Source organism: Phanerochaete carnosa, assembly GCF_000300595.1.
Source record: "Phanerochaete carnosa HHB-10118-sp unplaced genomic scaffold PHACAscaffold_1, whole genome shotgun sequence".
Taxonomy (NCBI): domain Eukaryota; kingdom Fungi; phylum Basidiomycota; class Agaricomycetes; order Polyporales; family Phanerochaetaceae; genus Phanerochaete; species Phanerochaete carnosa.
Window position 1 is genome coordinate 854,977 of NW_006767628.1, and position 27,086 is coordinate 882,062.

The 27,086-nt window shown below is 51.5% G+C and overlaps 6 protein-coding genes across 6 annotated transcripts; 4 read left to right on the forward strand and 2 right to left on the reverse strand.

Moving 5' to 3' along the window:
• Nucleotides 1-1,613: 1,613 nt before the first annotated feature.
• Nucleotides 1,614-2,620, forward strand: PHACADRAFT_189515 (uncharacterized protein; the record flags this gene model as incomplete). The annotated part of the gene is made up of 2 exons (XM_007389783.1): nucleotides 1,614-2,247; nucleotides 2,463-2,620. The coding sequence occupies 2 exons, from the start codon at nucleotides 1,614-1,616 to the stop codon at nucleotides 2,618-2,620; spliced, it is 792 nt and encodes a 263-aa protein (XP_007389845.1).
• Nucleotides 2,621-7,391: 4,771 nt separating this feature from the next.
• PHACADRAFT_132901 (uncharacterized protein) lies at nucleotides 7,392-9,417 on the forward strand. The gene is made up of 5 exons (XM_007389784.1): nucleotides 7,392-7,938; nucleotides 7,993-8,372; nucleotides 8,424-8,554; nucleotides 8,612-9,021; nucleotides 9,074-9,417. Exons 1-5 carry the CDS (start codon nucleotides 7,706-7,708, stop codon nucleotides 9,267-9,269), a joined length of 1,350 nt encoding a protein of 449 aa, XP_007389846.1. The 5' UTR covers nucleotides 7,392-7,705; the 3' UTR covers nucleotides 9,270-9,417.
• A 383-nt stretch (nucleotides 9,418-9,800) lies between these two features.
• PHACADRAFT_23743 (uncharacterized protein) lies at nucleotides 9,801-10,578 on the reverse strand (the record flags this gene model as incomplete). Its single annotated transcript, XM_007389501.1, has 3 exons — nucleotides 9,801-10,265; nucleotides 10,301-10,426; nucleotides 10,480-10,578. The coding sequence occupies 3 exons, from the start codon at nucleotides 10,576-10,578 to the stop codon at nucleotides 9,801-9,803; spliced, it is 690 nt and encodes a 229-aa protein (XP_007389563.1).
• A 2,734-nt stretch (nucleotides 10,579-13,312) lies between these two features.
• Nucleotides 13,313-15,024, forward strand: PHACADRAFT_246265 (uncharacterized protein). The gene is made up of 5 exons (XM_007389785.1): nucleotides 13,313-13,504; nucleotides 13,567-13,946; nucleotides 13,998-14,128; nucleotides 14,188-14,594; nucleotides 14,649-15,024. Exons 1-5 carry the CDS (start codon nucleotides 13,332-13,334, stop codon nucleotides 14,818-14,820), a joined length of 1,263 nt encoding a protein of 420 aa, XP_007389847.1. The 5' UTR covers nucleotides 13,313-13,331; the 3' UTR covers nucleotides 14,821-15,024.
• Nucleotides 15,025-16,016: 992 nt separating this feature from the next.
• PHACADRAFT_203598 (uncharacterized protein) lies at nucleotides 16,017-17,697 on the forward strand. Its single transcript, XM_007389786.1, has 5 exons — nucleotides 16,017-16,382; nucleotides 16,443-16,816; nucleotides 16,868-16,998; nucleotides 17,055-17,461; nucleotides 17,513-17,697. The coding sequence occupies exons 1-5, from the start codon at nucleotides 16,210-16,212 to the stop codon at nucleotides 17,679-17,681; spliced, it is 1,254 nt and encodes a 417-aa protein (XP_007389848.1). The 5' UTR covers nucleotides 16,017-16,209; the 3' UTR covers nucleotides 17,682-17,697.
• Nucleotides 17,698-18,057: 360 nt separating this feature from the next.
• PHACADRAFT_203599 (uncharacterized protein) lies at nucleotides 18,058-25,760 on the reverse strand (the record flags this gene model as incomplete). The annotated part of the gene is made up of 34 exons (XM_007389787.1): nucleotides 18,058-18,347; nucleotides 18,398-19,048; nucleotides 19,115-19,217; nucleotides 19,267-19,286; nucleotides 19,346-19,409; nucleotides 19,466-19,710; nucleotides 19,775-20,182; nucleotides 20,232-20,839; nucleotides 20,890-21,268; nucleotides 21,330-21,877; nucleotides 21,927-22,010; nucleotides 22,059-22,178; nucleotides 22,233-22,269; nucleotides 22,327-22,396; nucleotides 22,452-22,480; nucleotides 22,536-22,783; nucleotides 22,837-22,958; nucleotides 23,010-23,053; nucleotides 23,106-23,171; nucleotides 23,221-23,401; nucleotides 23,452-23,481; nucleotides 23,533-23,686; nucleotides 23,737-24,043; nucleotides 24,094-24,159; nucleotides 24,216-24,258; nucleotides 24,315-24,327; nucleotides 24,388-24,415; nucleotides 24,465-24,481; nucleotides 24,538-24,601; nucleotides 24,658-24,751; nucleotides 24,807-24,828; nucleotides 24,885-24,993; nucleotides 25,049-25,335; nucleotides 25,392-25,760. The coding sequence occupies 34 exons, from the start codon at nucleotides 25,758-25,760 to the stop codon at nucleotides 18,122-18,124; spliced, it is 5,856 nt and encodes a 1,951-aa protein (XP_007389849.1). The 3' UTR covers nucleotides 18,058-18,121.
• Nucleotides 25,761-27,086: the final 1,326 nt, after the last annotated feature.

Genomic DNA, 27,086 nt, shown 5'->3' on the forward strand with positions numbered 1-27,086 from the left:
AGTACCTGCCAATAAAATTCCACTGCCTAGATTTTGTTTGCCCACATTGCCCGCAGTCCACGCACCGACTCCCGGAACATTGCCATACACGAGCTTGCGCCGCCCACCGCCAACTTCCGGCTGGCTGGGTGTGCGGTGCACAGGCCTCTCATTACGCGCGGTAGCAGAGAGTGCCAACACTGTTACGAGACGTCAAACCCAAAGTCTCATCCGATACGCGGCCAGTAGACGCGTTCATACTACGACCTTTTGCCGAAGTCAGACATTGCTTCTGAGCCAGTGTGCATTCTCACCGTCCCATATATGAGTACACCCCTGCCGCTCGAGTCTGCACTGACGGCACGCCTGGGGCAGAAATCAAACTTGGTGTCATGAATATTACACATCCGGATGGTTCTCCCGGATTCCATAGTATTCTTTCACTTTCTATACACCTCTGTATATTCGTAGGATACTCTAGATATTCAGTCTGACATGTATATAAGGAGCTCGTACTGCTCAATAACAAGCCAGACTTGAGCTGGTCTTTCCTCACTCACATTCCTCTCGTCTGTCTTCTCAGCTTTGTCGTAGCTCAGTCCAGTTAGATTGTTAGTTGCTGACGTTGGCTCGAGTCTCCACCAACTGCCCTACGACGATCCCCGTCACTCTCACACCAACCATCACACATCTCCACATGACGATCCATCTCATATCACCTAACCGAAATCTCACCCCAAACCTAACCCTATCGACTCTACCACATCAAGACCCCGGGAACCTTTCTCCGTGCACTTGCACATAACCACTTCCCTATCCGATCCCTGGTAATCCCTTGCTCCGTTGGAGCTCGACCAGGTCGTGTTTGCATTGGATTTGTGCCCCGGCCTACCATAGCTGGCGCTAAACGTGTTGCGCAGTGCACACGGTTATCCTGAGTACGACATGGCAACCGGCTGAGGCTGGGCATCGGAAAAGAGACAAAGCTTCGTATCGGCAATCCCTACCCCAGGCGTCAGACCGAGAGAGACATAATTGCTCTCTTGGGGCTTTGAACTATATCGTAGAACTGTAAAAAATTCGAAATTCCGTATATACACCGACCAATTCACTATCTTGGCAAATTCTACCTCTGATCTGGTCGTTCCAACACGATTGGTCCCAGAGTTGCTGCAAGATAAGCTTCACGGACCCGACAACCTATGATCACACCTTCCTGTGATTGTAGAGGACATATGCATCGAGAGATAGAAGGGAGAACCGTCTACATACATGGTGATAATGTACGGTACTGTGTGCAACAACTGTGCCCACACTCTCCGGATAATAGCAGTCGTTGTCTCCGGTGCAGAGAAGGACTACGTGGAGAACTGCTCCAAAGAGTTCCCACAGGAGCACCCTCAGAATCTCTCGCAGTCCCGCAAACCATAGCATCTAGTTCAGAACCCAGAACCAAACGAGACACTCTCGAATCGGTCACTGACCACCTCCGCTCAATCACCCTCGGAGAATCTGAAGCACCACCAGAGGGTCCATCAAACCCCCTGGAAGAAGCAGTAGAAGATTCTGAAACCTTGGATCCACCTTCTCGTCGTTCTCCCACTCCACCTGCATCTCCATCTGACCCCGGCGCAATGGCCGAGAATCAAGATAGTGCCGCGTTCCTAAATGGAAGCGCGATGAAACCTGACGCCTTTGACGGCACAAAATCCAAGTACATCGCTTGGAAAACGCAAATGAAATTGTATGTAGTCACACAAAGGAAGCGGCTACCAGAACAATTCGACAGGGTCCTTATGATCTTGTCGTACATGAAAGAAGGACATGCGGGTGAATACATCGCCACATACATGAAGAAGTATGACACGGATGAAGATGCCGTGATCCAGACTACGAACGATTTATGGAAGGACTTAGATATACACTTCCTAATCGATGAACAGGCAGAAGCGTACGATAGGCTGCAGGCAATGCAGATGGGAGCGCTATCGGCGCAAGAATTCTTCTCGAAGTTTGAATTGTGCGCCTTCCAGGCGAATATTCACAACTTCGAAGCGCACTTCCAGGAACTCAAGTCGCTTCTAGAAAAAGCACTCTGGGCCGACATCATTTGGCTTCTGTACAATTCATCAGAAGAACTCCCCGCTACATACGCACTCTACAAACAACGGATCGCACGCATCGACCTGAATCAGCAGCAGTACCATCGGCGAAACCCACAGCCCCAGCGACAAGGACAATTCCAGCCTCGGCAGCAGCAAGCACAAAGTGCGCCACGAGCACAGGCTAACGTAGCCACGCCCACTGCAAGCGCACCGGTCCAGACACGTTGCGATGGGACAGGCGTCACATTCGGTGGCGGAGGCCAGCCAATGGAGCTAGACCAGGCACGATGCTTGGGTCTTTGCTTCCGATGCAGAGAAAAGGGACACCTCTCGCACAATTGCCCCAATCGGCAACAAGCTCAACAGTACGAGCCGCAGAAACCCCGGTAGTTCCCACTACCAACGCGTTCACACCCCTCGCATTGCTCCAAGAAGCTCCTGCCGCGACGGCAGAACCATTCAACTGGAAAACGGCAATTCGCGAAGAAATTCGCGCGGCCATGAAGGGTTTTGCAAGCGGTCAGCCGGGCGTGTAGCTGAGTTGACCGAACGTAACTTTACAAACTATCTATGTTCTTGGTTTGGAGTAGCTATGTATATACCGGGAAAAGGGGCATCTGCAGAGCGGCGCGGAGAGGCACAACCCTCTTGCTTAATTCCCCCGAATAAAAAATTATTGTCTACACCAGAACATCAGACTGAATCTACGCAGTGGCAGCGCCACACACCTTGGACAGCGGCTTGGATCCGCCAATGGATAATCAGCAAAGAAGCCTCAGCGCTTAGATTGCTGACTGAATGGGTACACTCAAAGAAGAGTGTTGATGCCTCTGAAGCCTGTATGAACCAAATCAGGCAGATGGAAGAAGAAGAAGCTATAGACTTCTTAAATGAATTGAGAAAGCAGCCTCAATTCATCCAAGGAAGGAAGGGGACACAGATGGACGTTCCCATGATCATAACCACCCTGGACACGCAGCAGCGCTTATCAGTCAAAGCACTATTAGACACAGGATGTACTGGATCCTCCATTGATGCGCAGTTTGTTCGCGATAACAACATCGCTACAAAGAAACTGCCATCACTGATCCCTGTCTATAATGCAGATGGCACGCATAATGCTGGCGGTGCTATCACCGACTTCGTCGAACTAAGGGTGGAAATTCAGAACCATGTAGAACAACTTCCGTTCGCAGTTACCAATCTAGGGAAGACTCCTATCTTCCTTGGATATGAGTGGTTGCAGATTCATAATCCATCTATCGATTGGCAGGAACAAGTCATTCAGTTTGATCGGTGCCCAGTTACCTGCAAATATGCTGCCCAATTAATTGATATTGATGCCGATCAGGAAGAACCCAGCAATCCAGAGGCTCACCTAGAAGAAGGGGATAGAATCTTTATCCTAGACCACGAAACATACTTTGCAACGGGAGCAGCACGTATTCGTACCACAGCCACTGACCTGGTGATCAAAGAAAGCCTGAAACACGAAGCCAAGACCTTTGAAAATACCGTCCCAAGTCACTATCACGACTACTCCGATGTATTTAGCAAAGAAGACTTCGACTCTTTACCACAAAGACGACTGTGGGATGATGCAATCGAACTCACACCAGGCGCGCAACAAATCAGCTGCAAAATCTACCCAATCTCGATGAACGAACAAAAAGAACTTAACGAGTTCATAGAAGAGAACCTCAGAACTGGAAGAATCCGACCTTCAAAGTCCCCGTGGGCTTCTCCCTTCTTCTTTGTCAAAAAGAAAGACGGACGTCTTTGACCTGTGCAAGATTATCGGAAGCTAAACGAGCTGACGATTAATAATCGCTACCCGCTTCCTTTGATACAGGAACTAGTAGACAAGTTGAAGCAGGCACAGTACTTTACGAAATTAGACGTCCGATGGGGGTACAACAATATTCGCATCAAAGAAGGTGATGAAGAAAAAGCCGCCTTTCTCACCAATCGAGGACTGTTCGAACCACTAGTCATGTTTTTCGGTCTCACAAACTCTCCAGCTACGTTCCAGACTATGATGAACGATATATTCCGAGACCTCATTAGTCAAGGACATGTAGTAGTCTACTTGGACGATATCATGATCTTCACCCAAGATCTGAAAGAACACCGTCGGATCACGCGGCAAGTTCTGCAAATCTTGAGGGAACACAAACTTTACCTAAAACCGGAAAAGTGCGAGTTCGAGAAGACAGAAGTCGAATACCTGGGTATGATAGTGGGAAAGGGTGTCGTCCGCATGGACCCAGTCAAGATAGAAGGAGTCGTCAACTGGCCTCGACCCGAGTGCAAACGAGATATCCAAGCATTCCTCGGCTTCACCAACTTCTACCGAAGATTTATCCGAGACTACGGCAAAATAGCGAAGCCACTTAGTTCGTTAACTGGAAATGCTACCTTCGAATGGACTATCAAACAAGAAGTAGCGTTCACAAGCCTGAAAGACGCACTCTGCTCCGCACCAGTATTGGCCATACCCAAAGACAACGACCCCTATCGCGTAGAATGTGACGCATCGGACTTTGCCATAGGAGCAGAATTAGCCCAGAAGCAAGATGGCAAATGGAAGCCTGTTACTTATCTATAGAAAGCTATGACAGCTGCCGAAAGAAATTACAAGATTTACGATAAGGAACTTTTCGCAATCATGACTAGTCTTGATGAGTGGCGTCAGTACCTCATGGGCGCCATACATCTGTTTGAAATATGGACGGATCACAAGAATCTAGAATACTTCCGGAAGCCGCAGAAGCTCAACCGGCGACAGGCCCGATGGGTAACTGAGTTAGCAGAATATCAATACTCGCTGCATCACAAGCCTGGAAAATCTAATGGCAAAGCAGACGGACTTTCTCGCCAAAAGAGGCACAATGCAGGAAAAAAGGACAATTCAGATGTCATATTACTAAAACCAGAACATTTTTGTGCCCTGATTCGTAGTACTGTATTTAGTTTAGAAGGAATCGACCAGGACTGGGTTGCAGAGATTAAAAAATATAAAAAGAACCAAGATTCACTAGTTACCGTAGCCTTACAGAACAAGGACAAAGATTGGAACGAAGATAGCACCGGACTCGTGACATGGAAGAACCGTATCTACATATCAGTAAATAGGAAGCTCCGCAAACAGATCATTGTTCATCACCATGATACCCCATTGGCAGGACACCCCGGTCAATACAAAACACACGAAATGGTCACGCGTAACTACTGGTGGCCTAGAATTTGAGAAGACATCCGAAAGTACGTTGCTGGATGCGAAAAATGCCAGAAGACCAAAGTTCACACCACACGGCCTACTGGACTTCTCTTCCCCAACGAAATCCCTACGCGACCCTGGGAAATAATCTCTGTAGATAAGATAGAAGTATTACTGGAGTCCTTTGGGTACAACGCTATTCTCGTAGTCGTCTGCATGTACTCCAAGCAGATAATCACGATACCAAGTGACATTGAACTCAATGCCGAAGGATGGGGAAAAGCACTTCGCGACCATGTGGTGGCACATCACGGACTACCCCGAAAGATCATCAGTGATAGAGGCACTGAATTCAAGAACAAGTTCATCTCCGAACTATACCGATTGCTTGGAATCGAAGCCAACCCCTCTACCGCGTATCACCCTCAGACTGATGGACAAACGGAACGTATCAATCGTGAAATAGAACAATACCTCCGATTATTCATTAACTACCGACAAGCCGATTGGGCCGAATGGTTGCCACTCGCGGCCTTTTCATACAACAATAAAGTCCATTCATCCACCGGGTATACTCCATTCTTCGTCAATAAAGGGTACCACCCTTATGAAGGAACCCAACCGGTACGAGAGGGACTAAGTGAAAACGTCCAACAATTTGTCGAAAGAATGGATCGAGTACGCGAGGACACTAGCGCGGCTATCAGTCTAGCGCAGGAATTTATGAAGCGCTTCTACGACCGAAAGAGAAAGAGCGGGCCAGAGTACAAGGTTGGGGATAAGGTCTGGCTAGAAGGGATAAACATCCGAACAGACAGGCCAATGAAGAAGCTCGACGATAAGCGATATGGACCCTTCAAGGTCAAACGCAAAGTCGGTGCTTCCGCCTACGAATTGGAACTCCCACGTCAATGGAAACAACACCCTGTTTTCAATGAAAGCCTTCTCAGTCCCTTCAAAGAACCCACGTATCCCTCACAGCGACGTAAACCGGTAGTCCCTGACCTCGTAAATGGCGAGGAAGAATGGGAAGTCGAAAAAATTCTTGACTCCCGTTGTGATCAAAATGGAAACTTGGAATATCAAGTGCTCTGGAAGAACAGCCCTCACGGCGATCGCCGTTCCTGGGAATCACGAGCAAACCTGACCAATTGTCAGGAACTTCTTCAGGAATTCCATGTTAGACGTCCTGACAAACCTGCACCTATGACAATTAGAATCCCCCCTCTATTGACACGACCCATCCACATGCTCATGCGGGATACCACTCTTTTGGTACAACGAATGGGTGGGATTCTCCTGAAGCAAGGATCAGAAGAAGCCGCTGCGTTTGACCTTTATTCGGCTGAAAGCGTTAAGGTACCGGCACGAGATCGCAAGATTGTCGGCACCGGCATAGCGATGCGTGCCCCTCATGGAACCTATGCGCGAATTGCACCCTGGAGCGGATTAGCGGTCAAAGGAATAGATGTCGGTGCTGGAGTAGTAGACCGGGATTACACTGGAGAAGTGTGCGTGGTGTTGATTAATTCCACCAATCAACCTTTTCAGGTACACGCCGGCGATCGAATCGCACAAGTCATTCTGGAACGCATTGTGTCATGCAATATTGAGGAGGTGTCGAGTTTAACGGAAACCCAACGAGGATCGGAAGGCTTTGGATCGACTGGTAAATAATCGTGAGGACACGATTCTAGACGGGGGGGGTAATGTCATGAATATTACACATCCGGATGGTTCTCCCGGATTCCATAGTATTCTTTCACTTTCTATACACCTCTGTATATTCGTAGGATACTCTAGATATTCAGTCTGACATGTATATAAGGAGCTCGTACTGCTCAATAACAAGCCAGACTCGAGCTGGTCTTTCCTCACTCACATTCCTCTCGTCTGTCTTCTCAGCTTTGTCGTAGCTCAGTCCAGTTGGATTGTTAGTTGCTGACACTTGGTCGCTGGCCCGCACCGCCTCCATCGGAGTCACTCCGCTGTGATACGCCATCACCGGCATCTCGGCCAACATGCTCTTGTACTGAGACACAGATCTCCACCATGATATACGGTTCCCGCCATACACAACTACCAGGTGCGTGGACGACCGTCGCGCTGGGCGTACCCGCTCCTAAAATGCCAGTAAGCAGTCTAGAGTGCACTGTACACTGACGCAACAGGCATCTACGTATGTAAGCATTCCCCAGGACCTGTTCAAAGAAGTTGTCTCAGACTTACATAACACTAACATCGCACTAGCACATAAAGGCACGCTTGCAACTGAAACGACTGCTGGGCATTGCCTCTCCGGGGGCTGTCTACTGGGGAATAATGTCTGTCGCGAAAGCTTCTCCGTAACATGTTTCCCGAGGCATGCACATGAGTCAAGACATTGAAGGCGCATAAAGGCATGTCTGAGGTCTATCTGCAGGCCATCAAGGTCTCCTGCTCTCGCCCGTTTCCCAGCGTCATGTTCTACAAAGCGATCCTGACCTATGTGGCCCTCGCTCTCCTTGCCACCGCGAGCCCCGTCGCCCGCGCTCCTGGTACTAGGATTGCGCTGGGGAAACGCAGCACATTGTCTAATGCTGACGGGACATTTAATCAAGAGAAGGCGATCCTGCATGCCATCAAAGTCTATAAGTGCGTTCTCCGCTGTCCTCTTCATACTTCGGTCGCTGATCCCTCTCCTCGCAGTAAGTACCAGACTAATCTTCGGAAGCTGCTAGCGAACACGGGCAGCCTTCCTCAAGGCTCGGAGATCAAGGAGTTCCTCGCGGTCCCCGCCGAGCTGAAGAAGCGTAACACTGGCTCCGTGTCACTGACAGACGAGGAAGACAACACGGAATGGGCGGGGGCCATCACTATCGGTACTCCCGGCCAGTCGTTTCTCATCGACTTCGATACCGGCTCATCCGACCTATGGGTCCCCAGCTCTGACTGCACAAGCTCAGACTGCGACGGTAAGAACAAGTACCAAGTGTCGGAGTCTTCGACCTCTTCCATTGAGAGTGGTAATTTCTCACTCGCGTACGTCGATGGGTCGAGTGTTTCCGGTCCTATTTTCACTGAAACCGGTGGGTTGTTCGAGATTCGGATACTCAAGCTCTGCTGAGATTCCTTTGCAGTGACCATTGGTGGCCTTGTTGCGATGAATCAGACCTTCTCTCCAGTCACGATAGTTTCCGACTTTTTCACAGGCGACCCGACTGACGGCATCTTGGGTCTTGCCTTCCCCGCCCTCTCGGACCTCGATGCGGTAGGCGTCTTCCATCTCCGTCGCTTCCCCCACACACGCTGACGCTCCCCGCGCCAGACTCCCGTCTTCAACACGCTGATCGAACAAGGTCAGGTAACCAGTGGCGAATTCGCCTTCAAGCTCACCGAAGAAGGCTCGGAGCTATTCCTTGGCGGTGTCGATAATACTTTGTTCACCGGCGACATCGAGTTCCACGATGTCAACCAGACGTCGGGCTTCTGGAAGCTGCCCAATGCGCAAGCTGTCGTCAACTCCAATGTTACCAACAACAACTTCAATACGATTATCGACTCGGGCACGACGAACATGTTCGGCCCGCCGAACGAGGTCATGCGCTTCTACGAGGCGGTCGAGGGGAGTCAACCCCTTAATGAGTCCGAGGGTTACTACTCGTTCCCGTGCGATAGTCCCCCGACCTTCGGCTTCCGTTGGGACGATGGCAGGCTTTGGCAGGTCGACAGCGCCCAGTGAGTCTAAGGCGTGTCGCACCTTAGAGTCTATGCTAATTTGGTCCCACAGCTTCAATCTCGGTCCAACCTACAACGGCAGCAGCCAGTGCGTCGGTGCACTCGCAGGCGTGGACGTGGGCCTTGGATCTAATACCTGGCTGATTGGTGATGCCTTCATGCGCAACGTTTACAGTGTGTTCTCGTTTGATAAGACTGCTGTCGGCTTTGCTGCCCTCGCTACGTCCCATAATAACTCGAGCAGGTAGCAGTGACGTACATAGCACTGAACGACTGATTATTGTAGAATTATGGTGAGGCTGTTATATGTATCAAGGCTTTGTTTCTTTATTTTATTATGATATTTATTTCATTTAGGGCTAATTAGAACCCCCCTGGTATTAATTTTATGGTTTTCGTGGATGCATCGCTGGAATCCCTACTGACGCAGGGTGTCTTGTTTGAATCGTACCAATCAAAGTACTTACTTTCTACGTTTAGCTCAGCTTAAGCTCCTTGGCCTCACTCGGCAGGGCGTGGTGGTTTACAGCGCGTGCCACCACTATCTGTCGCTTGGCTGAAACTTGCATGCTTAGATGAGATATGAATATGAATAGTCGTACTGCGATGACTGTCAACTTGATCAGACACGGCACTAGCGCGGACACTACTAGACAGACGCTGGCGCGCATATTCCCTTGCCTCCGACCGTCACTGTGGCCTAACCTGACCTATCGATACCCCAGGAACTAGGATGCGCGCAAACTGGCGAGATTGAAAACACTTGGAGGCTTGTCCATTCACTCAGATCTATCTGGCCTGTTAGCGCTAAACCCTAGATCCTCCACGAGCCCGTCCTCCAAATGGTAGAGCCATCCGTGCACACCCTGCAGCTTTCCCTTCCCTTGGCCCGCCCAGTTATTGCTCACCGTAGCAGTCTGCACGACGTTCTGAACTTGCTGCTGTACGTTATCTTTTATGAGCTGGAGCACGGTCGTCGGCTGGAGCTTCTCTGCTCGCTGGCGGATTGGCGCGAGCCAGGTGTCGAGTGGCGGAGGGGGAGGCCACTGAGTCGTCTCCTCCGGCTCTGTCGGGCCACATCCTTCCTTCGCCCGATTGAAGCAGCGAGGCTTGTCCTCTGCACTGTTCACGCAGATCCCAACGCCACCGCAGTTGGTGTGTCCCACCACGACGATGTGCTCGACGCCGAGCGCAGTGACGGCGAAGGCGATAGCGGACAGCACGCTCGAGTCACCCGCTTGGACCTGGCTATTTAGCAAAAAGCTCGATATCAGCGTACAATTGTACAGGGAGTTAGCGCGTTAATATACTTCGCGATGTTGCGATGCGTGAATACCTCTCCAGGTACGCCTGCAAAAATAACCGACTCAGGGACTCTGGAGTCCGAGCAGCCAATCCATAGGATCTGCTCGTTATTCAGCTACCCTATCATATATCCTTCGCAGTAGATCTGCTCACCCTAGGAGTCTGATCGCCATTCGGGAATAACCCCGAGTTCAGCTGTGCCCATTGACGGTTCCGCATCAATAGCTGATTTAGGGTAGAGGAGTTCGACATGATGAAACCAGTTTCTTCAGCAAGGACACCAGAAGGAGGATCAACGCACAGATCGAAATATTTTCGCTGCCGTCCGTATTCTTATATACGGAAGAGCCCCAAAGTAAGCTCTAGGTTTAATCTATGTGAATGTCACTGATTTCCATCTTTGAACAGAACATTGGGGATACGGGCTTACGTAGAGGCCTTCCTAAAGCAATCTCGCGACATGTATCAATGTGAATAACGCCATGAACGTGCGGTCAGAAGCCAGCTTGGACGGACGGAAGTCTAGGGTGGGACCTTCTTCAGGTGTGTGAGAAGCGTGTTGCTCACATGATACTTCGTCCACCAAATGGAATGTCTATGATGAAGCACGCGTGCAGCAGGAAGATGCTCGACTGATGGTCCAGACGCAGGTACTGTTCCGAGTAAAATCCATCCAACTCTAACATCGGCGAGTACTCTAGGTGAGGCGCGTCTTGGCATCGATGTTTGGATAACTTCAGAGTCACTATCAACAGTCAGTTGTTTGTGCTTTCGCAGTTTCCCAACCCATCTTCCAAAGGATGGAGTATCGTACCTCCAGGACCTATCCTTTACTCAATGACCTGCTGCAACGCCAGTAAGTTCAGCCCGAGCGAGCTATTAGTACACAAATGAGATAGAATTTTATTGTCGTGGATAGCGATAAACCGGCGGTGTTAAAGGCGCTGCTGACGGGATACCAACACGCAATGTCGTTTTACGTTTCAAAACCGATCTAAGGACAGACGAAAGGGTCTCGTTAGAGAGCATAGTTCTCATCTAGACACAAACATGCGATTTTAAAACTCGTTGCTGGGCATTTAATTTGACACGTTCGAATACCCTTGATGACTTGGGGAGTGGTCCTGTGACCTCAGATCTGTGCGAGCCGTGCATTAAAATCCAGAAGAAGATCGCCGCGACGACGTCCCCTTCGGTTTTAGGTGAGGCACGGCATCGGGCTGTGATGCTGGTATCTAGCACCATGGTGATGTGCTTGACACCGAGCTGAGCATCAGACTATATAGGTAAACGCGTATGTTTATCTAGCGGCGCAAAAATCGACGGACTTGGAGCGAGACACAATCGACGCACCTGGTCAGTTGGGTACCACCCGTGCATGGTGACCGTCCGATGACAAGCAGTAGAGTTGTGGTAACCTGGGTACCTGCTTGTCGGGGGTTCGATTCCTGATAAAGACAGTTGTTTTTCTCCTCATTATCAGGCCCCTCTAAGCTCTGTCTCTTTTTCTCATCCATTCCTCTCGTTCTGCAAGTTGCCGCTGCATTGTCCACCCGCATCTTTCCATCGATCACTGCATGCTGGGAAGTCCTAGTCGTCGTGTGAAATCTCAGTAATCATCTGGACTGGACCCTTGTCGCAATTGACGAGAAGTCTGCTTCAGCCCATCACGACCTTCGAAACCATCTTCACTCATCGAATACATTAATGGGTCATTGAGAAGCGCTTCGTACCTCCTCTACACGGTTTTCACAGATTCTACAGGCGAACATGCGAATACTCCTTTAGCGGCGACCGTCATCATGATGTCGCCCGCGGCCTATGCAACGCCGAGAAGCGAGAACTCCCTACTTCAGAGACATTCTCACAGAATTGCGGTGACACATCTCTGCTGTCCAACATCAACCACATGATAGCGTCAGAGCCAAGACTTCAGCCAAATCTTCGAGCTTCTCAGCATCTCACATAGCAGGCCATTCATCTGGGCTTCACGTGCCAAGACTCGGCACATCCAATAGCTAGCGTAGCTCTAACATGAGGACCGTGACAGTTGATGATGACAGCCACCTGCTTGTTGCTACGTAGTGCGACCGTGACCAGTCTGACCATCTGCAGTGGCATCCGGAGATAAGTTCGGAGCTGCATTTTACTAACATCGCGCTGTACGAAAGACAACAAGAGGCGACCCATGTAAGCATCTCAACTTTGCTTGTGGGGCATCATAGAACAAAGGCTCAAATTTGCTATACAGATGGAGCGGGAATAGATGCTGATCGGCCTTCACCGGCTCAATGCGAGACCAGGAAATATCAGACGACTCAATTCTTGCGCCTTGTCGAGCCAAAGTTTGGCATAGAATCATGCGGTGACGTGCACACCACTTCTATCCCGCCGGCACTATGCATTTTCGACGGTTCTCGAGGGTAAGCTTGAGCCGGAATTTGGCAATGAAATGGCCAAGGTGCCGCGTGTACGTCACAAAAATCTGCGCTGCAATGCGATGCTAATACCGACAGAGAAATAGAAGTAGAGGCTACCGCTCTCGTCGCCGCATGGTAGTTTCCCGCCTGTGATTACGTACGCGCTCACCGAAGTCACCGCTTGATGGGGTGCATGCGCCTCCGGCGACGATAACCAGACTTCTCCCGAACCCCACGACGGAGGCCACACCTTTATTCCGCATGCGGTTCTAAGAGTGACCGCTCCATCGTTATGGGATGGCGGAGAGCATGTGGTTCTTGTCGTACCCAACTGCCTGCAGGTGGGTGGACTACTATAGCCGCTAGGCGTGATCTCGCCTGACCAGCGCCACCGTGCTAGTCGCATCCACCCAGCCAACTAGCGATTTCAGGCATAGTGTGCGCCGGGCTTCCCTGCAACATGCTTTCCAACGCATGCACATGGGTCAAGGCGTCGAGGGTGCATAAAAGCCTGTCCGAGGGCTGCTTACAGAACAACAGGCTCTCCTGCTCCCCTCCGCTCCCCCAACCTTCGCCTGCCACATCATGTTCTGCAAAGCGACTCTGGTTTCCGTGGCTCTCGCTCTCCTCGCCACTGCGAGCCCCGTCGTCCACGCTCCTGGCGTCAGCGTCGCACTGGGAGAGCGCAGCACACTGACTCGTGCCGACGGCACCTTCGACCATGAGAAGGCTGTATTGCACAACATCAAGACTCACAAGTGCGTTCTCCACTGGTCTGTGCCGTGTTTCTGTGTTGACCACACCATCGTGCGTTCTGCAGCAAGTACCAGAAGAACCTTCGGAATCTGCTGGCAAACAAAGGCAGCCTTCCCGAGGGCTGGGAGATCAAGGAGTTCCGCACGGTCCCTGCCAGCTTGCAGAAACGTGCCACTGGCTCCGATCCGCTGACGGACCAAGACGACGATGAGGAGTGGACGGGCTCGGCCTCCATCGGCACTCCCAGCCAGTCATTCGTCGTCGACTTCGACACCGGCTCGTCCGACCTGTGGGTCCCTAGTTCCTCCTGCACGAGCTCGACCTGCAGCGGCAAGCACAAGTACCAGGCCTCCTCGTCTTCTACCTCCTCCAAGAAGAGCGGCACCTTCTCAATCGAATACGGTGATGGATCGACTGTTTCTGGTCCCGTTTACACCGACACTGGTGAGTTACTCAGAAGTTATAATCACGAGCTTAGCTGAGATTCCTTTGTAGTGACCGTCGCTGGCCTGATCGCGACCAGCCAATATTTCTCTCCGGTCACGACGCTCTCGAGCGAATTCCAAGGCGACCCGGCTGACGGCATCTTGGGCCTCGCCTTCCCCGCCATCTCGAATCTCCAACAGGTGCGCTTGAATCCGCCTCCGCGCGCTTTCCGCGTACATGCTCACATTCTCTGTACCAGGACCCTGTCTTCAACACGCTTATCGACCAGGGCAAGGTCAGCGCGAGCGAATTCGCCTTCAAGCTCGCCTCCAGCGGTTCGGAGCTCTTCCTCGGCGGCACAGACACCTCCTTGTACACCGGCTCGGTCGAGTTCCACTCCATCGACACGTCGTCGGGATTCTGGCAGCCGACCGGCGCGAAGAGCGTCGTCGGCTCCAAGAACCCCAACACCGACTTCGAGACCGTCATCGACTCGGGCACGACGATCATGTACGGCCCGCCGAGCGCGGTCAAGACCTTCTACGCGGCAGTCTCGGGCAGCAAACTGTACGACTCGGAGGAAGGGTACTACTCGTATCCGTGCAACTCGCCGCCGACGGTCGGGTTCAGCTGGGGCGGCAAGACATGGGATGTCACCAGTGCCAAGTGAGTCGATGGCCCGGTTGCGCCGCTCGAGTCCGTGCTGATCTTGTCTTGCAGCTTCAACCTCGGGGAGACCGAAAGCGGTAGCAGCGAGTGTGTCGGTGCGCTCGCAGGCCAGGACGTCGGACTCGGAGACAACGTGTGGCTGCTCGGCGATAGCTTCATGAAGAACGTTTACACTGTGTTCTCGTTCGACCAGAACGCTGTGGGCTTCGCCACTCTCGCCTAAGTGCGAAAAACACCTCGGCATGTGGCGATGATGCACTAAAACTGGGGTAAACCTGTATGTTGTAGAACTATGGTGGCACTAATGTATGCACCTGGACTCGCTCTGTTTGTTTGTACGAACTCTGTTCTGTGTGTAAGACCATTTTGGGCTCATAGCTTGTAATTCTTATCCTTGATTTATCTATCACTTGGGGCGCTACTGTCGCGTCTTGGTCGTTGTACGAGTGCTACGGATGGCACCACCACGCCGCAGGACAGTAACAAGTATAAATCACATTTGGACACGTCAATGGGCGACTAGATGGAATGTAACACTTTGACCTGTCTTAAACGAGATGGCACGGCAGTATCGGTCACTGGTGGGCAAGAAGACTTGGATATATCTGAGGTCTACGATCAGGGCGCAGCATCGACTCGGACTTGTACACAAGATTTCACCCTGCCAAGAAGCTCCGACAATCTGGTTCGTCGAGCTTCGCTACTTTCCTAAGATCATTGATCTGCGCGATGTGCGAACGGAATGACGTGTCGGACTAGCGCAGTGCCTGCCTGCGAAGGGGGCGGCGGTGCCAGTAAATCGCGTGTTTTGATACCACAGGCAGGAAGATTGCTTGACAACACAGGCTAGTGGCGCAGGGATACGAACGAGAGTACGATCGTTTCTGTCGCAGAGTGACAATGGTGTCAGTGAGGCTCGTCCACGTAAACTCTGAACTATCTGCATCTGACCCTGCAGCCGGGAATTTTTTCCCCGCCCCTGGTCGTCTCAATCTGATCGGGGAGAAGCTGCCTCGACTCTATACACTATGTAATATGTTGAGGCATGGCCATGCTCCACGTTACACAGTCAACACTGCAGCCGTTTCCTCTAATATTGTCACCCACTAAGCTAGAGGACTTTTGGACCTTCGCGAATGCTAGTATTTACGCGCCATAACAATGCTGCTGAACAGAGAAAAATTAACCTACGTTGGTGGCACTATCAATCGGAAAAGGGCAAGAAAAAAGAGGTTGCTGTGCCGTCGGGTGCCTGGGTGCGGGTGGTGGCGCGATATGGCGCTTATGGGGGAGCGCACACGGGGCGCGTCGGGGCGCGTCAACAACCAGGCTTCCTCCGAAACACCATAACGAAGGCCACATTTTTATTGCAACGGCCTGCAGGTGCATGGGCTTCCCGCTGGGTGTGATCCCGTCTGACCAGCGCCGCCATCGCGCTAGCCGTACCCGTCCCGAGATGCCAACAAGCGATCTAAAGCGTATTGCTTTCCTGCAGCATGCCTTTCAAGGGATTCGCATGGGTCTACGCGTCGAGGACGCATAAAAGCACGACAAAAGATGTTTGCAGACCAACGGGATCTCCTGCTCCTTCAGCCTTCGCCTGCCTCCTAACATGTTCTGCAAAGTGACTCTCGTTTTCGTAGTTCTTGCTCTCCTCGCCACCGCGAACCCCGTCGTCCACGCTCCTGGTGTCAGCGTTGCGCTGGGCGAACGCAGCACACTGACTCGTGCCGATGGTATCTTCGACCATGAGAAGGCCATCCTGCACAATATCAAGACTCACAAGTGCAGTGTCCACTGCTCTGCCGCGTTTCTGTTCTGACCACGCCATCGTGCGTTCTGCAGCAAGTACCAGAAGAACCTCCGGAATCTGCTGGCAAACAAAGGCAGCCTTCCCGAGGGCTGGGAGATCAAGGAGTTCCGCACTGCCTCCGCCGCATTGCAGAAGCGTGATACTGGTTCCGATCCTCTGACGGACCAGGATGACGATGTGTTGTGGACGGGCCCGATCTCCATCGGCATTCCCGGCCAGCCATTCGTAATCAACTTCGACACCGGCTCGTCCGACCTGTGGGTCCCCAGCTCGTCTTGCTCGAGCTGTGGCGGCAAGCACATGTACAAGGCCTCTTCGTCTTCGACCTCTTCCAAGAAAGATGGCACCTTCTCTATCAAGTACGCTGATAATTCGACTGTCTCTGGTCCCATTTACACCGACACCGGTGGGTTTCTTGGAACTTACGTCCATGAACCCAGCTAATATCTCCTTGTAGTAACCGTTGCTGGCCTGACCGTGACCAACCAGTACTTATCTCCGGTCACGACGCTCTCGAGCGCATTCCAGAGCAACCCTGCTGACGGCATTTTGGGTCTTGCCTACCCCGCTGTCTCGAACCTCAACGCGGTAGGTTCTTCCATTACAATAACTTCCTTTACACACGCTGACGCTCTCCGCGCCAGACCCCCGTCTTCAACGCGCTCATCGACCAGGGCAAGGTCAGCGCGGGCGAGTTTGCCTTCAAGCTCGCCTCCAGTGGTTCAGAGCTCTTCCTCGGAGGCACCGACACGTCCAAGTACACCGGCTCGATTGAGTTCCACGACATCGACCAGTCGACGGGATTCTGGCAGCCGACCAGTGCGAAGAGCGTCGTCGGTTCCAAGAACCCCAACACCGACTTCGAGACCGTCATCGACTCGGGCACGACGATCATGTACGGCCCGCCGAGCGCGGTCAAGACCTTCTACGCGGCAGTCTCGGGCAGCAGACTGTACGACTCGGAGGAAGGGTACTACTCGTATCCGTGCAACTCGCCGCTGACGGTCGGGTTCAACTGGGGTGGCAAGACATGGGATGTCACCAGTGCCAAGTGGGTCGGATGCCCTGTTGTGCCTGAGTCCGTGCTGATTCCGTCCTGCAGCTTCAACCTCGGTCGGACCCATCAAGGTAGCAGCCAGTGCGTCGGCGCACTCGCAGGCCAGGATATCGGACTCGGGAGCGTGTGGCTGCTCGGCGACAGCTTCATGAAGAACGTCTACACTGTGTTCTCGTTCGATCAGAATGCTGTCGGCTTCGCCGCTCTAGCCTAAGTGTGAGAGACACTCGGGCATGTGGTGGTGATGTACTAAAAGCCGAGTAAAACAGTATGGCTGGTTGTTGTAGAATTATTGGAGCGCTGATGTATGTGCCCAGACTTGGTCTGCTTGTTTGTACGGATTTTCTGCTGTGTGTGACTATCTGAACCCTTCTGTAACCCCTAACACGTATTTTCATTCCCTGATCACTGGAAGCACAGCCGCCTTAGATCTTTTTCAGGCCAATCGATGTATAGCCTATGTGCAAGGCCATCTCAGGCATACACCACGTAAGGTAGAACAGGATGCATATGGTTTCTGCGCGCTTTGCGCTGCCTATGTCTTGGCTAAAACTTCCACAGCTTTATGAGAAATGTACAGCATGTAGATTGAAAAGCTAAGATGGGCAATACAGACAGTTCAAGAGTAAGATGGTGCGAAACAATGGTTCTACCTTAGCGTATCCAAGTCTTTCTGCCGGTGTACAATACAGCCTTGTGTACCAGATCCCATTCTGCCATGAGATCTTGGCGGACAAGCTCCTCGAGCTTCGCTTCCTTCACTAGACTGCCAACCTGTTCGACATGTAAACGGAATGAGGCAGGCCATCCCGTGCGTAAGTAGAGGCTGGATCGTGGCGACAGCAGCTGTTGCAGCTCGAGTGTCTTTGCAAGGCGAGCACTATGGATTCATGTGAGCTTCATCACGGATGCCGGACAAACATATCTTACTGCGCCTGCATGACATTCGCTCCGGCGTCGTCCAGGTCGATGTGCGCAGCGTTTTGCAGCTTCTTGCTGAGACAGTCTTTCTCCACCTCGAAGTGCATGCGTAGGCCATCGAGGCACGCCAAAACATGCGGAAGAGGTCCCAAAAATAGGTGGCGCTCGGTGCGTAAAAGCTGCAGCTCGTGCGAACGTTTGAAGCATGCCTCAAAATGGTCTGACGCAAGGTGACACAGTCCATATCGAGGAAGTTTCCTCTTGCGAACCAGCCGGGGACGGAGAAACGACTTTATTCGCTGGAAAGCCCGGACTTCGTCGTAGCCGGGAAGCTCGCAGGCCATTACATCGGCCAGACGCGCACACAAGATCCTCCTGACTAGCGGTTCAAGGAAGACAAAGCGCTCGTCGATGGCACAAAGCGTTGCAAATTCGATAGTGGCGGGAGTGGTGACCTCGACGAATGGCACCCCATCGTCCTTCGCGTTTCTTATGGATGCGTCCGCGTCTTTTTGCTTTTGCTTATACCGCTGCGACAGACGTCCAAAGGTCAGCGTGTAGTGTACTTCGCCACTATCGAGGACGTTGGGAATTAGGCGGCCAATAGGCACACTGGAAATCTCCGACGCGACTTGGCTCCAGCCCTCGGCCAAAGCAAACCTGCAGATGTACGACGGCTTAGCTCACATCAAAGCTCTTCCATCGCAGACATCGCACGATACTAACCTCAGGGCCGGCGGATAGTCGATTCTTATGTCGCGTGACCTGAGCCGTGCCATGGTAGCGACAATCTCTTGACGAAGACTGTGGCTATCGACAGTCGAGCCCACTGGGAAGACATTTCAGTAGACTACTCAGGTTAGTGTTAGTGGACGTACGTATGCCCATGCTCTGGCAGCTGCGTGGATAACAGAAATTAGCACAGTACATCAAAAGACGTGTACATATTAGGCGTACATTCTAATTATGATTCCATACTGCTGATGTTTCTTCAAAGGCTCGGCCCCGGAGCGTATTGTCACTGCGAGTAGATATTAGCGGGACGTAGTAGCGTGCGAGAGACCGTCCGAAACACACCGTTCTGCTTGGGCATTAACACTCGTCGCATTATATCGCCGAGAACGTCCAAAAGCGCCGAGATCGAGTCAGTTTCTTGATCTGTCAAACGATCGAGATTCTGCAACACGAGCAGTGCACCGTTACTTGGGACAGCCATTTCGCCCTGAGCCCCACACAGAGCCACCGCGAATCTGCCAAGGAGGTAATCGATAAAGTCGCACAAGGTATTCGCATCAATCACGATTTTTGTCTTGACGAAATGCCTAATATCGAGAGAACAGCCTGAGTCGCCGACATCACCAACCACCAACCTTCAGGGGGACTCACCTCAAGAATTGGACGCCACTGTGCAGAGACCAAGGCTGAATGCCCTCTGTTGCGTCCAGAAGATCGTTGAGAACGAACTGTGCAGTTTTGTCACGTAATCGCGCATGCGGTGGGTACACGAGCAGCCACCCGGACGGGGCGTTGAGGCCCATTAATCGAACCCGACCCATATGAGCGACAATACCCTCGGGGTCCAGAATTGTGCTCAAAGTCGCAAGCTGTACAAGAACCGTGAGTTTTTGCTCGCCCTCTATCCGCTGAATATCCTTGAGCACGTTGCGGATCCAACCAGTGAAGATCTGGATGCAGATCTGGCCTTCGGGTGCTTCTCGTATTGCCTTCATGGCAGAAGGGATAGGTGCCGGACTGTTGCGAATGAAGACATTGTATAGGGTCTCAAGCCATGAACTACGAGATATTAGCCTAAAAATAACAAAGATATGGCGAGGAGATTTACCTTTCACGCGCCGTCTGACGTTCCACAGGTTCAAAGCCGCGAAGAGAATCCTCAACGAGAATCGACTGAAGCACGAGACGTAAGCCGGTGGGTCTTTCGGGCTTGTCTCCCCCGCCAATATCGTGTAACGACAGCATGTTCTGACATGCTGTCCTGACCTTGTCTACGGCACTGAGAAGTAGTTCGCGAAGGTATCCCGCAATTGCTGGGAAGAGGTCTGCTTTTTTGATGACTTGAGGACCGTCTCGAGCCAACGGTACGTGTCTCGCTTGAGATATGAGACTCAAAGCCAGACTTTGGGGTACCAGACGGACTTCTCTTGGAGATACCGAGCGGAATCCGGCCAATCGTCTAATATCGCGATGCTCTAAATACCCGGGATCGAGCAAGATGGAGCGAATGATAGAGACAAATTTAGAGTTCAGGCGAAGCCAGCCCCAGACCTCAACTGCGCTTGAGTCTTTGTCAGGGACTGGAGCGAGGTGAAGGGCATGTCTGAGGCAAAGTAGAGCGGCAGCGCGATTGCGATTGCTAGACGTTATGAACGAGTTGCTGTGATGCTCGAGCAAATTTGCATTGCCGCACGAAATAGCCTTGAACATTGAGATCTAGAGCAAGTTCAGCCGAGATCAGGAGCGATGTAGACCTTGACACGTACCTCGTCTTGGACGCAAGAAGGTTCATCGACTCCTTGCGCCGCACTCCACAGCTTGACGAGCTCCCACAGACTGGACAGCCTTTCCGAGGCTTGTGTGTCTGCCGCATGCTTCGCCCTGAGCATAATGGAGAAAGCAGGCTCTCGCCAGAGGCATCCCAGAAGAACGTCCGTGTCGAAACAGAGAGGAGCAGATGCACTTTCCTTCGCAATGCGGTAATGTTTGAGACACTCTATGAGGCGGTTCGCTCTAAGGTGGAGCTCCGCTGCTTGCGTATGGAGGCTGAGATGGACGACAACCTTTCCTTTCGTTTGGCGTAGGCCATGGTCATCAAGAAAGTCTAAGGCCTCTTGATGAGATGAGTGCAGCGCAATCGCATCTCTGTACCGCGAAGCAGCTTAAATGAGAGAAGGACATGGGTCATCAATCATCTAGTACTTACATCAAACGAAGTTGCTGGAAGTAGTACAGCTTTGCGACGTAGATCACCTGTACCACTGCCGTTGAATCCACACAATGCTGACGAATGACTTTCACAGCTTCGTCAAACATGGCGACACTTCGGAATAGCCGTACGGCACGAGTGTATTCGCAGCCTTGCAAGTAGGTGAAGGCAGCTTTGGGAGTATCGGGGATTCGCAGAAGACACCCTGCGCCTTCAACGTAGTACTCGTCCTGCCGCGGCTTGACGGGCTCTTCAGCAGCTACCAGCAAGAAAGCATCTGCAGCTCCCCGGAGGGCCTTTGCACGTTGTGAGCCAGTCATCGATGTGACCTCAACTTGATCCCGGAGGTAGAACGCGTTCGCGACTGCCGCGTCATGATGAAGCCCCGCCACGCGCCAGGCTTGGGCCGCAAGCTTGTACCGTGCTTCTCTGAAGAAGTCGCGACCCTTCCGGGCCCACTCCTCCGGTCCCGAAGCAGCGGCGAACCGAGATAGATCAAGGTTGTCCGTACCCATCTCGATCTCGCCCTGGGCCGCCCACATGTTCTACGTTGTCTTCAGCAAAAAATACAGTAGACACTAGCGAAAGCAATACCTGAATAACCTTTGCTTGCGCGGAGTTATCGAGGATCCATAGACGATTCTTTGCGCGTGTGGTAGCGACGTACAAGAATTTCAGCTGACTACCCGTCATGACATGTCGTTTCAAAGCTAGTCAATAACCTACCTCGATAGTAAGTCCTTTTGGAGGGCCTCTTAGACCACGAGGAGGAAGTCCGTCCCTCGTTATAGTCACCCAATCGGATCTGTCATAGCTGGAATCCTCGAAGAAGTTCCAGAGTAGAACCTGCACAGAAAACATGATGCAACACAGACGAGAAAAAAAGAGCTAGATACGTACGTCGTTAAATTCGAGACCTTTACTTTCGTAAAGCGTCCTAAGTCGCGTTGATGAGTGAACAGAACCAGGGCTTGATGATGATGCCATTACGTACAACAGCAACGTAGAATCTCCGAGATGAGGGCGAAGAGAGTCGCGAACATCGTCATTTCGCACCAAGATGCCTGTCGTAGCCGCAGCCTTTTAGATCTATTCAGCAACAAGGGACAGCGAACTGACATTGTTGAGCGCCGAACTCAAGTTGCTTGCTATATGAAGGGCATCACGCGACAGGCCAAATACCGGAATGCGCTATGCACTTACTTTGAGTCCGACAGCAGCTCTCTTAGTTGAATCTGACTTCCCTCCTCACCGCTAAAGAAGTACGGGCGAGTTCCGCAGGAGAGATTAACTTCCTTTGGAATTTGGTCAAGCGTGGAGGGCCAGAAGGACGCGATGATGTCCAGAATGGTCTGACCGCAAGCAACAATTCCGCCGCATGATCGGAAGTTTGTCGTAAGTTTGAAGAACGCAGGCTTGTGTCGCGCTCGGTACACTACCGGCTCTTTCTCCTAATGCCCGGTATGATGAGCTTCGAATTGATTGATCGAATATGCCAACAGACCTCTACCCGATACAAAAACGATTTGAGTGTGCTGAAAGTGAACGAATTCCCAGCGAAGATTGTCTGCGCCGTATCTCCTGCCCAGAGGAAGCCGTCCGAATTTTTGGACAATAATCTCATCACTTGGAAAACGTTTCAAATGCGGCTTCTGGGACAAACATGCTAGTACATACCAAGAGCATCAATCAGAAGGTTGTCCTGCGCCTCGTCGACGTATCTACATGGGTATCAGCAACCCAGTGAAGCTGCATACGGTATGACTGGCTTACACAAAATCAAGGCTTCTCAAGAATGACGGCTTCTGCTCACGCAAAGCTTCGAGGATAGCATGAGTCCTATGCAGCTATGAATGGATATCATCAGCCTCGATAGAGAGGAAAGTACCTGTCTGCGATGTCTACATGCTTGAGCTGTCCTTGCCTCCTGCTGTACCACTGGAAGATAAGATACAGCTCTTCTCGATGACCCTCAAATGTGCTATATCCGCGTCCGAGTCCTAAATACGCCGCTCTTTCTAAGAAGCGTCGCCCGGACGCCAGTGTCTCTTCTGATCCTTTAATCACGCCTGTGCACTTTCAGTAAGTGCAACCTCATTTTGAACTGCATAGTGCTCACCAATAATCTCGCCATAAACCAGAAAAGGGTCTGACAATCGTGAATACGAATCTCTTTCGGAGACGAAGTAGAAACACTGACCAAAATTTAGCCTTGGGTCCTTGGGATATACTTCCCAGTATTGCTTGAGGAATATTTCGTAGGTAAGCGGGGTCGCGTTAAGTGCCAAGAAGCCTGTGCGAGAGCTACTGGAGTATGTTGCAAGTCCCAAGGCCGTCTCCAGCATGGTACAGAGCTTGCAGTAGAACTTAACATAAATTATTCTGCAAGAGGAGGGTGCATTACCTTGTCGTAGGAGATAAACAAAGGAAAATGTTCCACTTTCAACTCATCGAAGCTATCCGGAATCTCAGAGGTCCAAGCCGGCGACATCCGATCCGTGCCTATGGAAGAAGTCGAGTGAGCTGGGCCTGTAGACCTAGCACCTAGGACGTGAGTCTCGTGAAGTCTTGAGAACGATTCTCTGACTCGGTCCGCAAGATGCTGCGACCGGGTCACGAATAGTTGACGAGGCTTCAGAGCCACGTCGCCACCATATTGATACCAAGCTAGTTCCACGTTAATCATCTTGAATAGCATGATCGTCGTCTTGCTGCAGCAATAGGTGAGGCCTAGGAGTAGAAAGAGCACATATAAACGCACCCAGTCCCGCTGCGGCCCAAGACGTAGCAGGAGCCTTCGTGTTCGATGACTTCTTCTTCCTGGGGGCTGTTTCGACTCGACATAAGATAGCGCGGGATGAAGTACTCGAGGTATGGGCTCACGATAGTTCGAACATTGCTTGTATCTCTTTGTCGTCCTGGATTCCTGCGCGTCCAACGCTATCAGCAGAGTGAATATCTTATGTTTATCTGTGTGCCTACGTTGCATGATTGGCTACAGAAGAGACGGGGCGTCACCTGAAAGTTCCAGGACAACATAGACTACTACACACACCTTCGAAAGCTCAATGAAACGGTCAAGGCTGGGGACTGTCAAAGACAGTGGACATTGTATATGTAAAAGTTACTCACACGACGAGGAAGCGAATCTGTATCGCGTCACCGGCTTAGAACTGGCCTCAAAGGATTCGTTACAACTACATACCTGATCAGCAAGCTCGGGCTCGATCGCCGGAGACTTCACAGCCAGCGAACCGCTTGTCTCACCTCTGATCATAGCTGGTCGGAATTCGCCCATCGTACATTTCGGAGAGACGACACTCACGAATGTTGCAGAACTAATAATTCCTTCGCTGCGGCGGCCCAGAACTTCTGATTCTCCAGGTGACCAGTCGTATAGATACCAAATATCCGGATTTCTTCACGTATTCTGTCAATAAATGTGTAAGCGCAGAGAATAAGGTACCAACATACCGTCCGCCTCTGGACAATAGTACTAGACTTTATAATCAGATGCAAGCTTTTTCGTGCCACCAGTCGTGCATTACTGACCACCATTGAACAATACTTATTGAGGAATGCGCTGTATATTTCATTCCCCTCGTCTGATCTCGCTAGTATCATCCCATTCTGGCCCTGCATCTCTCCTTGAGCCAAATCCCTGTTTAAGAGGTGTCAACAAATCGGCTCAGCTGAGACGCGCGGGTTGGGTGTACATCACGGTGCTCTTGATTTTGGCAAACAGCCGCGGCCGCCTTCGACTGGTTCGCATGTTGTCGATAAAGCGAGTAGATACCGTGATCCTCACAGGGCCAAACCTGTCGATCGTGTCAAGCGTCATAGAAGCCTTCTTGCGTGATATGGAGAGGTCCAAAAGTACGATATCTTCCGGTGTCTCAACGGCCGTTGTCCCGCTGGGTCCGCTGTCGGAAGCAAGAAGCGAAAGCTGATGCTTTGCGATAGCCTCGGAAAGCCTTCCATCGCTCAGTATATTGAGGTAGCTCTGAAGTAGTCCTACGTAAGGAAACGAGTGCAAGATAGCTTAGCTCCGGAACACACCTTTAGAATAAACATCAAGTCGCGAACCAATCGTTCGCCGAGCTTCTTCGCTTCCTGGCCTGTCCTCGGTACTCTCTCGCCGCACTCGACGAACATCCTTGATGACAATGAAGTAATGGTTTCCAACGGTCCTAGTTCGCAATACGGCTCCAGGGCTCTGAGGGCCGCCAACTTTTGTTTGACGGATGTAGAATGCTTGCGGACTTGGTCACCCAGATCTTCGAAGGGGACGGGTATACAAGAGGCAAGATAGAATTCAAATCGAAGGAGAATCTGGAGAGGTAGAGATTGCAGGAAATTTGGCGTGGAATCGCCGGGGCACTGGTCTTTCAAGTACGCGCCAAAGGACTGCAAGGATTTCTGGGACATTTCTGGCGTATGGCAACAAGGATAAGCATACCGATAGGCGAGCCAGCTTCAAGAGTCCTAACTTACTTGAAAGGAACCTTTCTAGTAATGCATCCTGCTGTAAGATCCTCTCGATCACGCGATCCACTCTCGGGGTTCGTGTTGAGAGCTGTGCTTCAAAAAAATTCAAAGCTGAGCGAAAACCTTCCTCTGTTTGCAGTATCTGTGGAAGGAGACACTCCATGGCCAAGGCTTCTGTCGTGCGAGACTTTGGGATGAGGACCGGTCGACGCAGCGTACAAGGCCAAGAGAACAAAGGTGAACTCAAAACCAGTTTGCCAGCAAAGCGCCTTAAATACCGCTCGAACCTCGTACGCGTAAGCATCAGACTGCAGCTAGGAAAGTTCGGAGTATGAGCGTGGGACAGGGACTGCCGGAAACTGGAAAAGGACCTCCCTCTGTAAGGGCCGAGACCACTGAGCTGACAGCAGAAACCAGAGTCCACAGAAATGTGGGCGTTGCTGGCCGACTCACAGATAGCTCGGTATACAAGAACCATAATGTAGCTGTTAAGTACGATCAAGATGAAATCGGTCATACACGCTCCTCCCATCTGACGGGCTCCGCGTCCTCCATCCAGTAAGCAGAGGACGGGCGAGCTGTCCGTCAAGACACACACTATATGAACATACGACACGATACCTATACCGTAATGCGTCCGAAGGCTTCTCGAATAGTAGGCAACCATACGAGGTAAGAACGCGACCTGAGCTCCAAATTAACACCGCGACACTCTCGTAGTCTGCAGTGACGAAAGACGAAGCAACTCATGATTTGACCAAGCCACAGTATCCAGCTGTTACTGTGACCTGAGCAGAACATTTATGCTACTAACTCCGTCAAACAGCGTCCCGGCTGTCCTTATTTTATACGAGTGACAATCTGGATTGCGGACGGATTTGTTTAGAAAACGCTTTGAAATACGAATTGACATCGTACCGTAAACATCTGCTCGCCATATCCTGCTATATCCATCCGCGCCTGCCCTAACAGCGCAGGCCTTTCTTCATAAAGGGCACAGACCCACTGAGTAGAGGAAGAAGATAGCTTGAAGGTGGCGGGAGGGGCTCGTGACAACGTGCATAATCTGGTGACTAATGGGCCACCGGCACGCAGGTTGCGCACGAGGACAACGACCGCGGGCAGCAAATATACCATGCAAGGGTCATGTACCACGTTATATTGCCACGTCTTCATCGCGTACATTGTTCTGGTTTTGCGTGCCTATCAAACTCGCCGTAGGCTCAAGACATAAAATCATAAGGCCGCTCACCCACTGCTGCGACG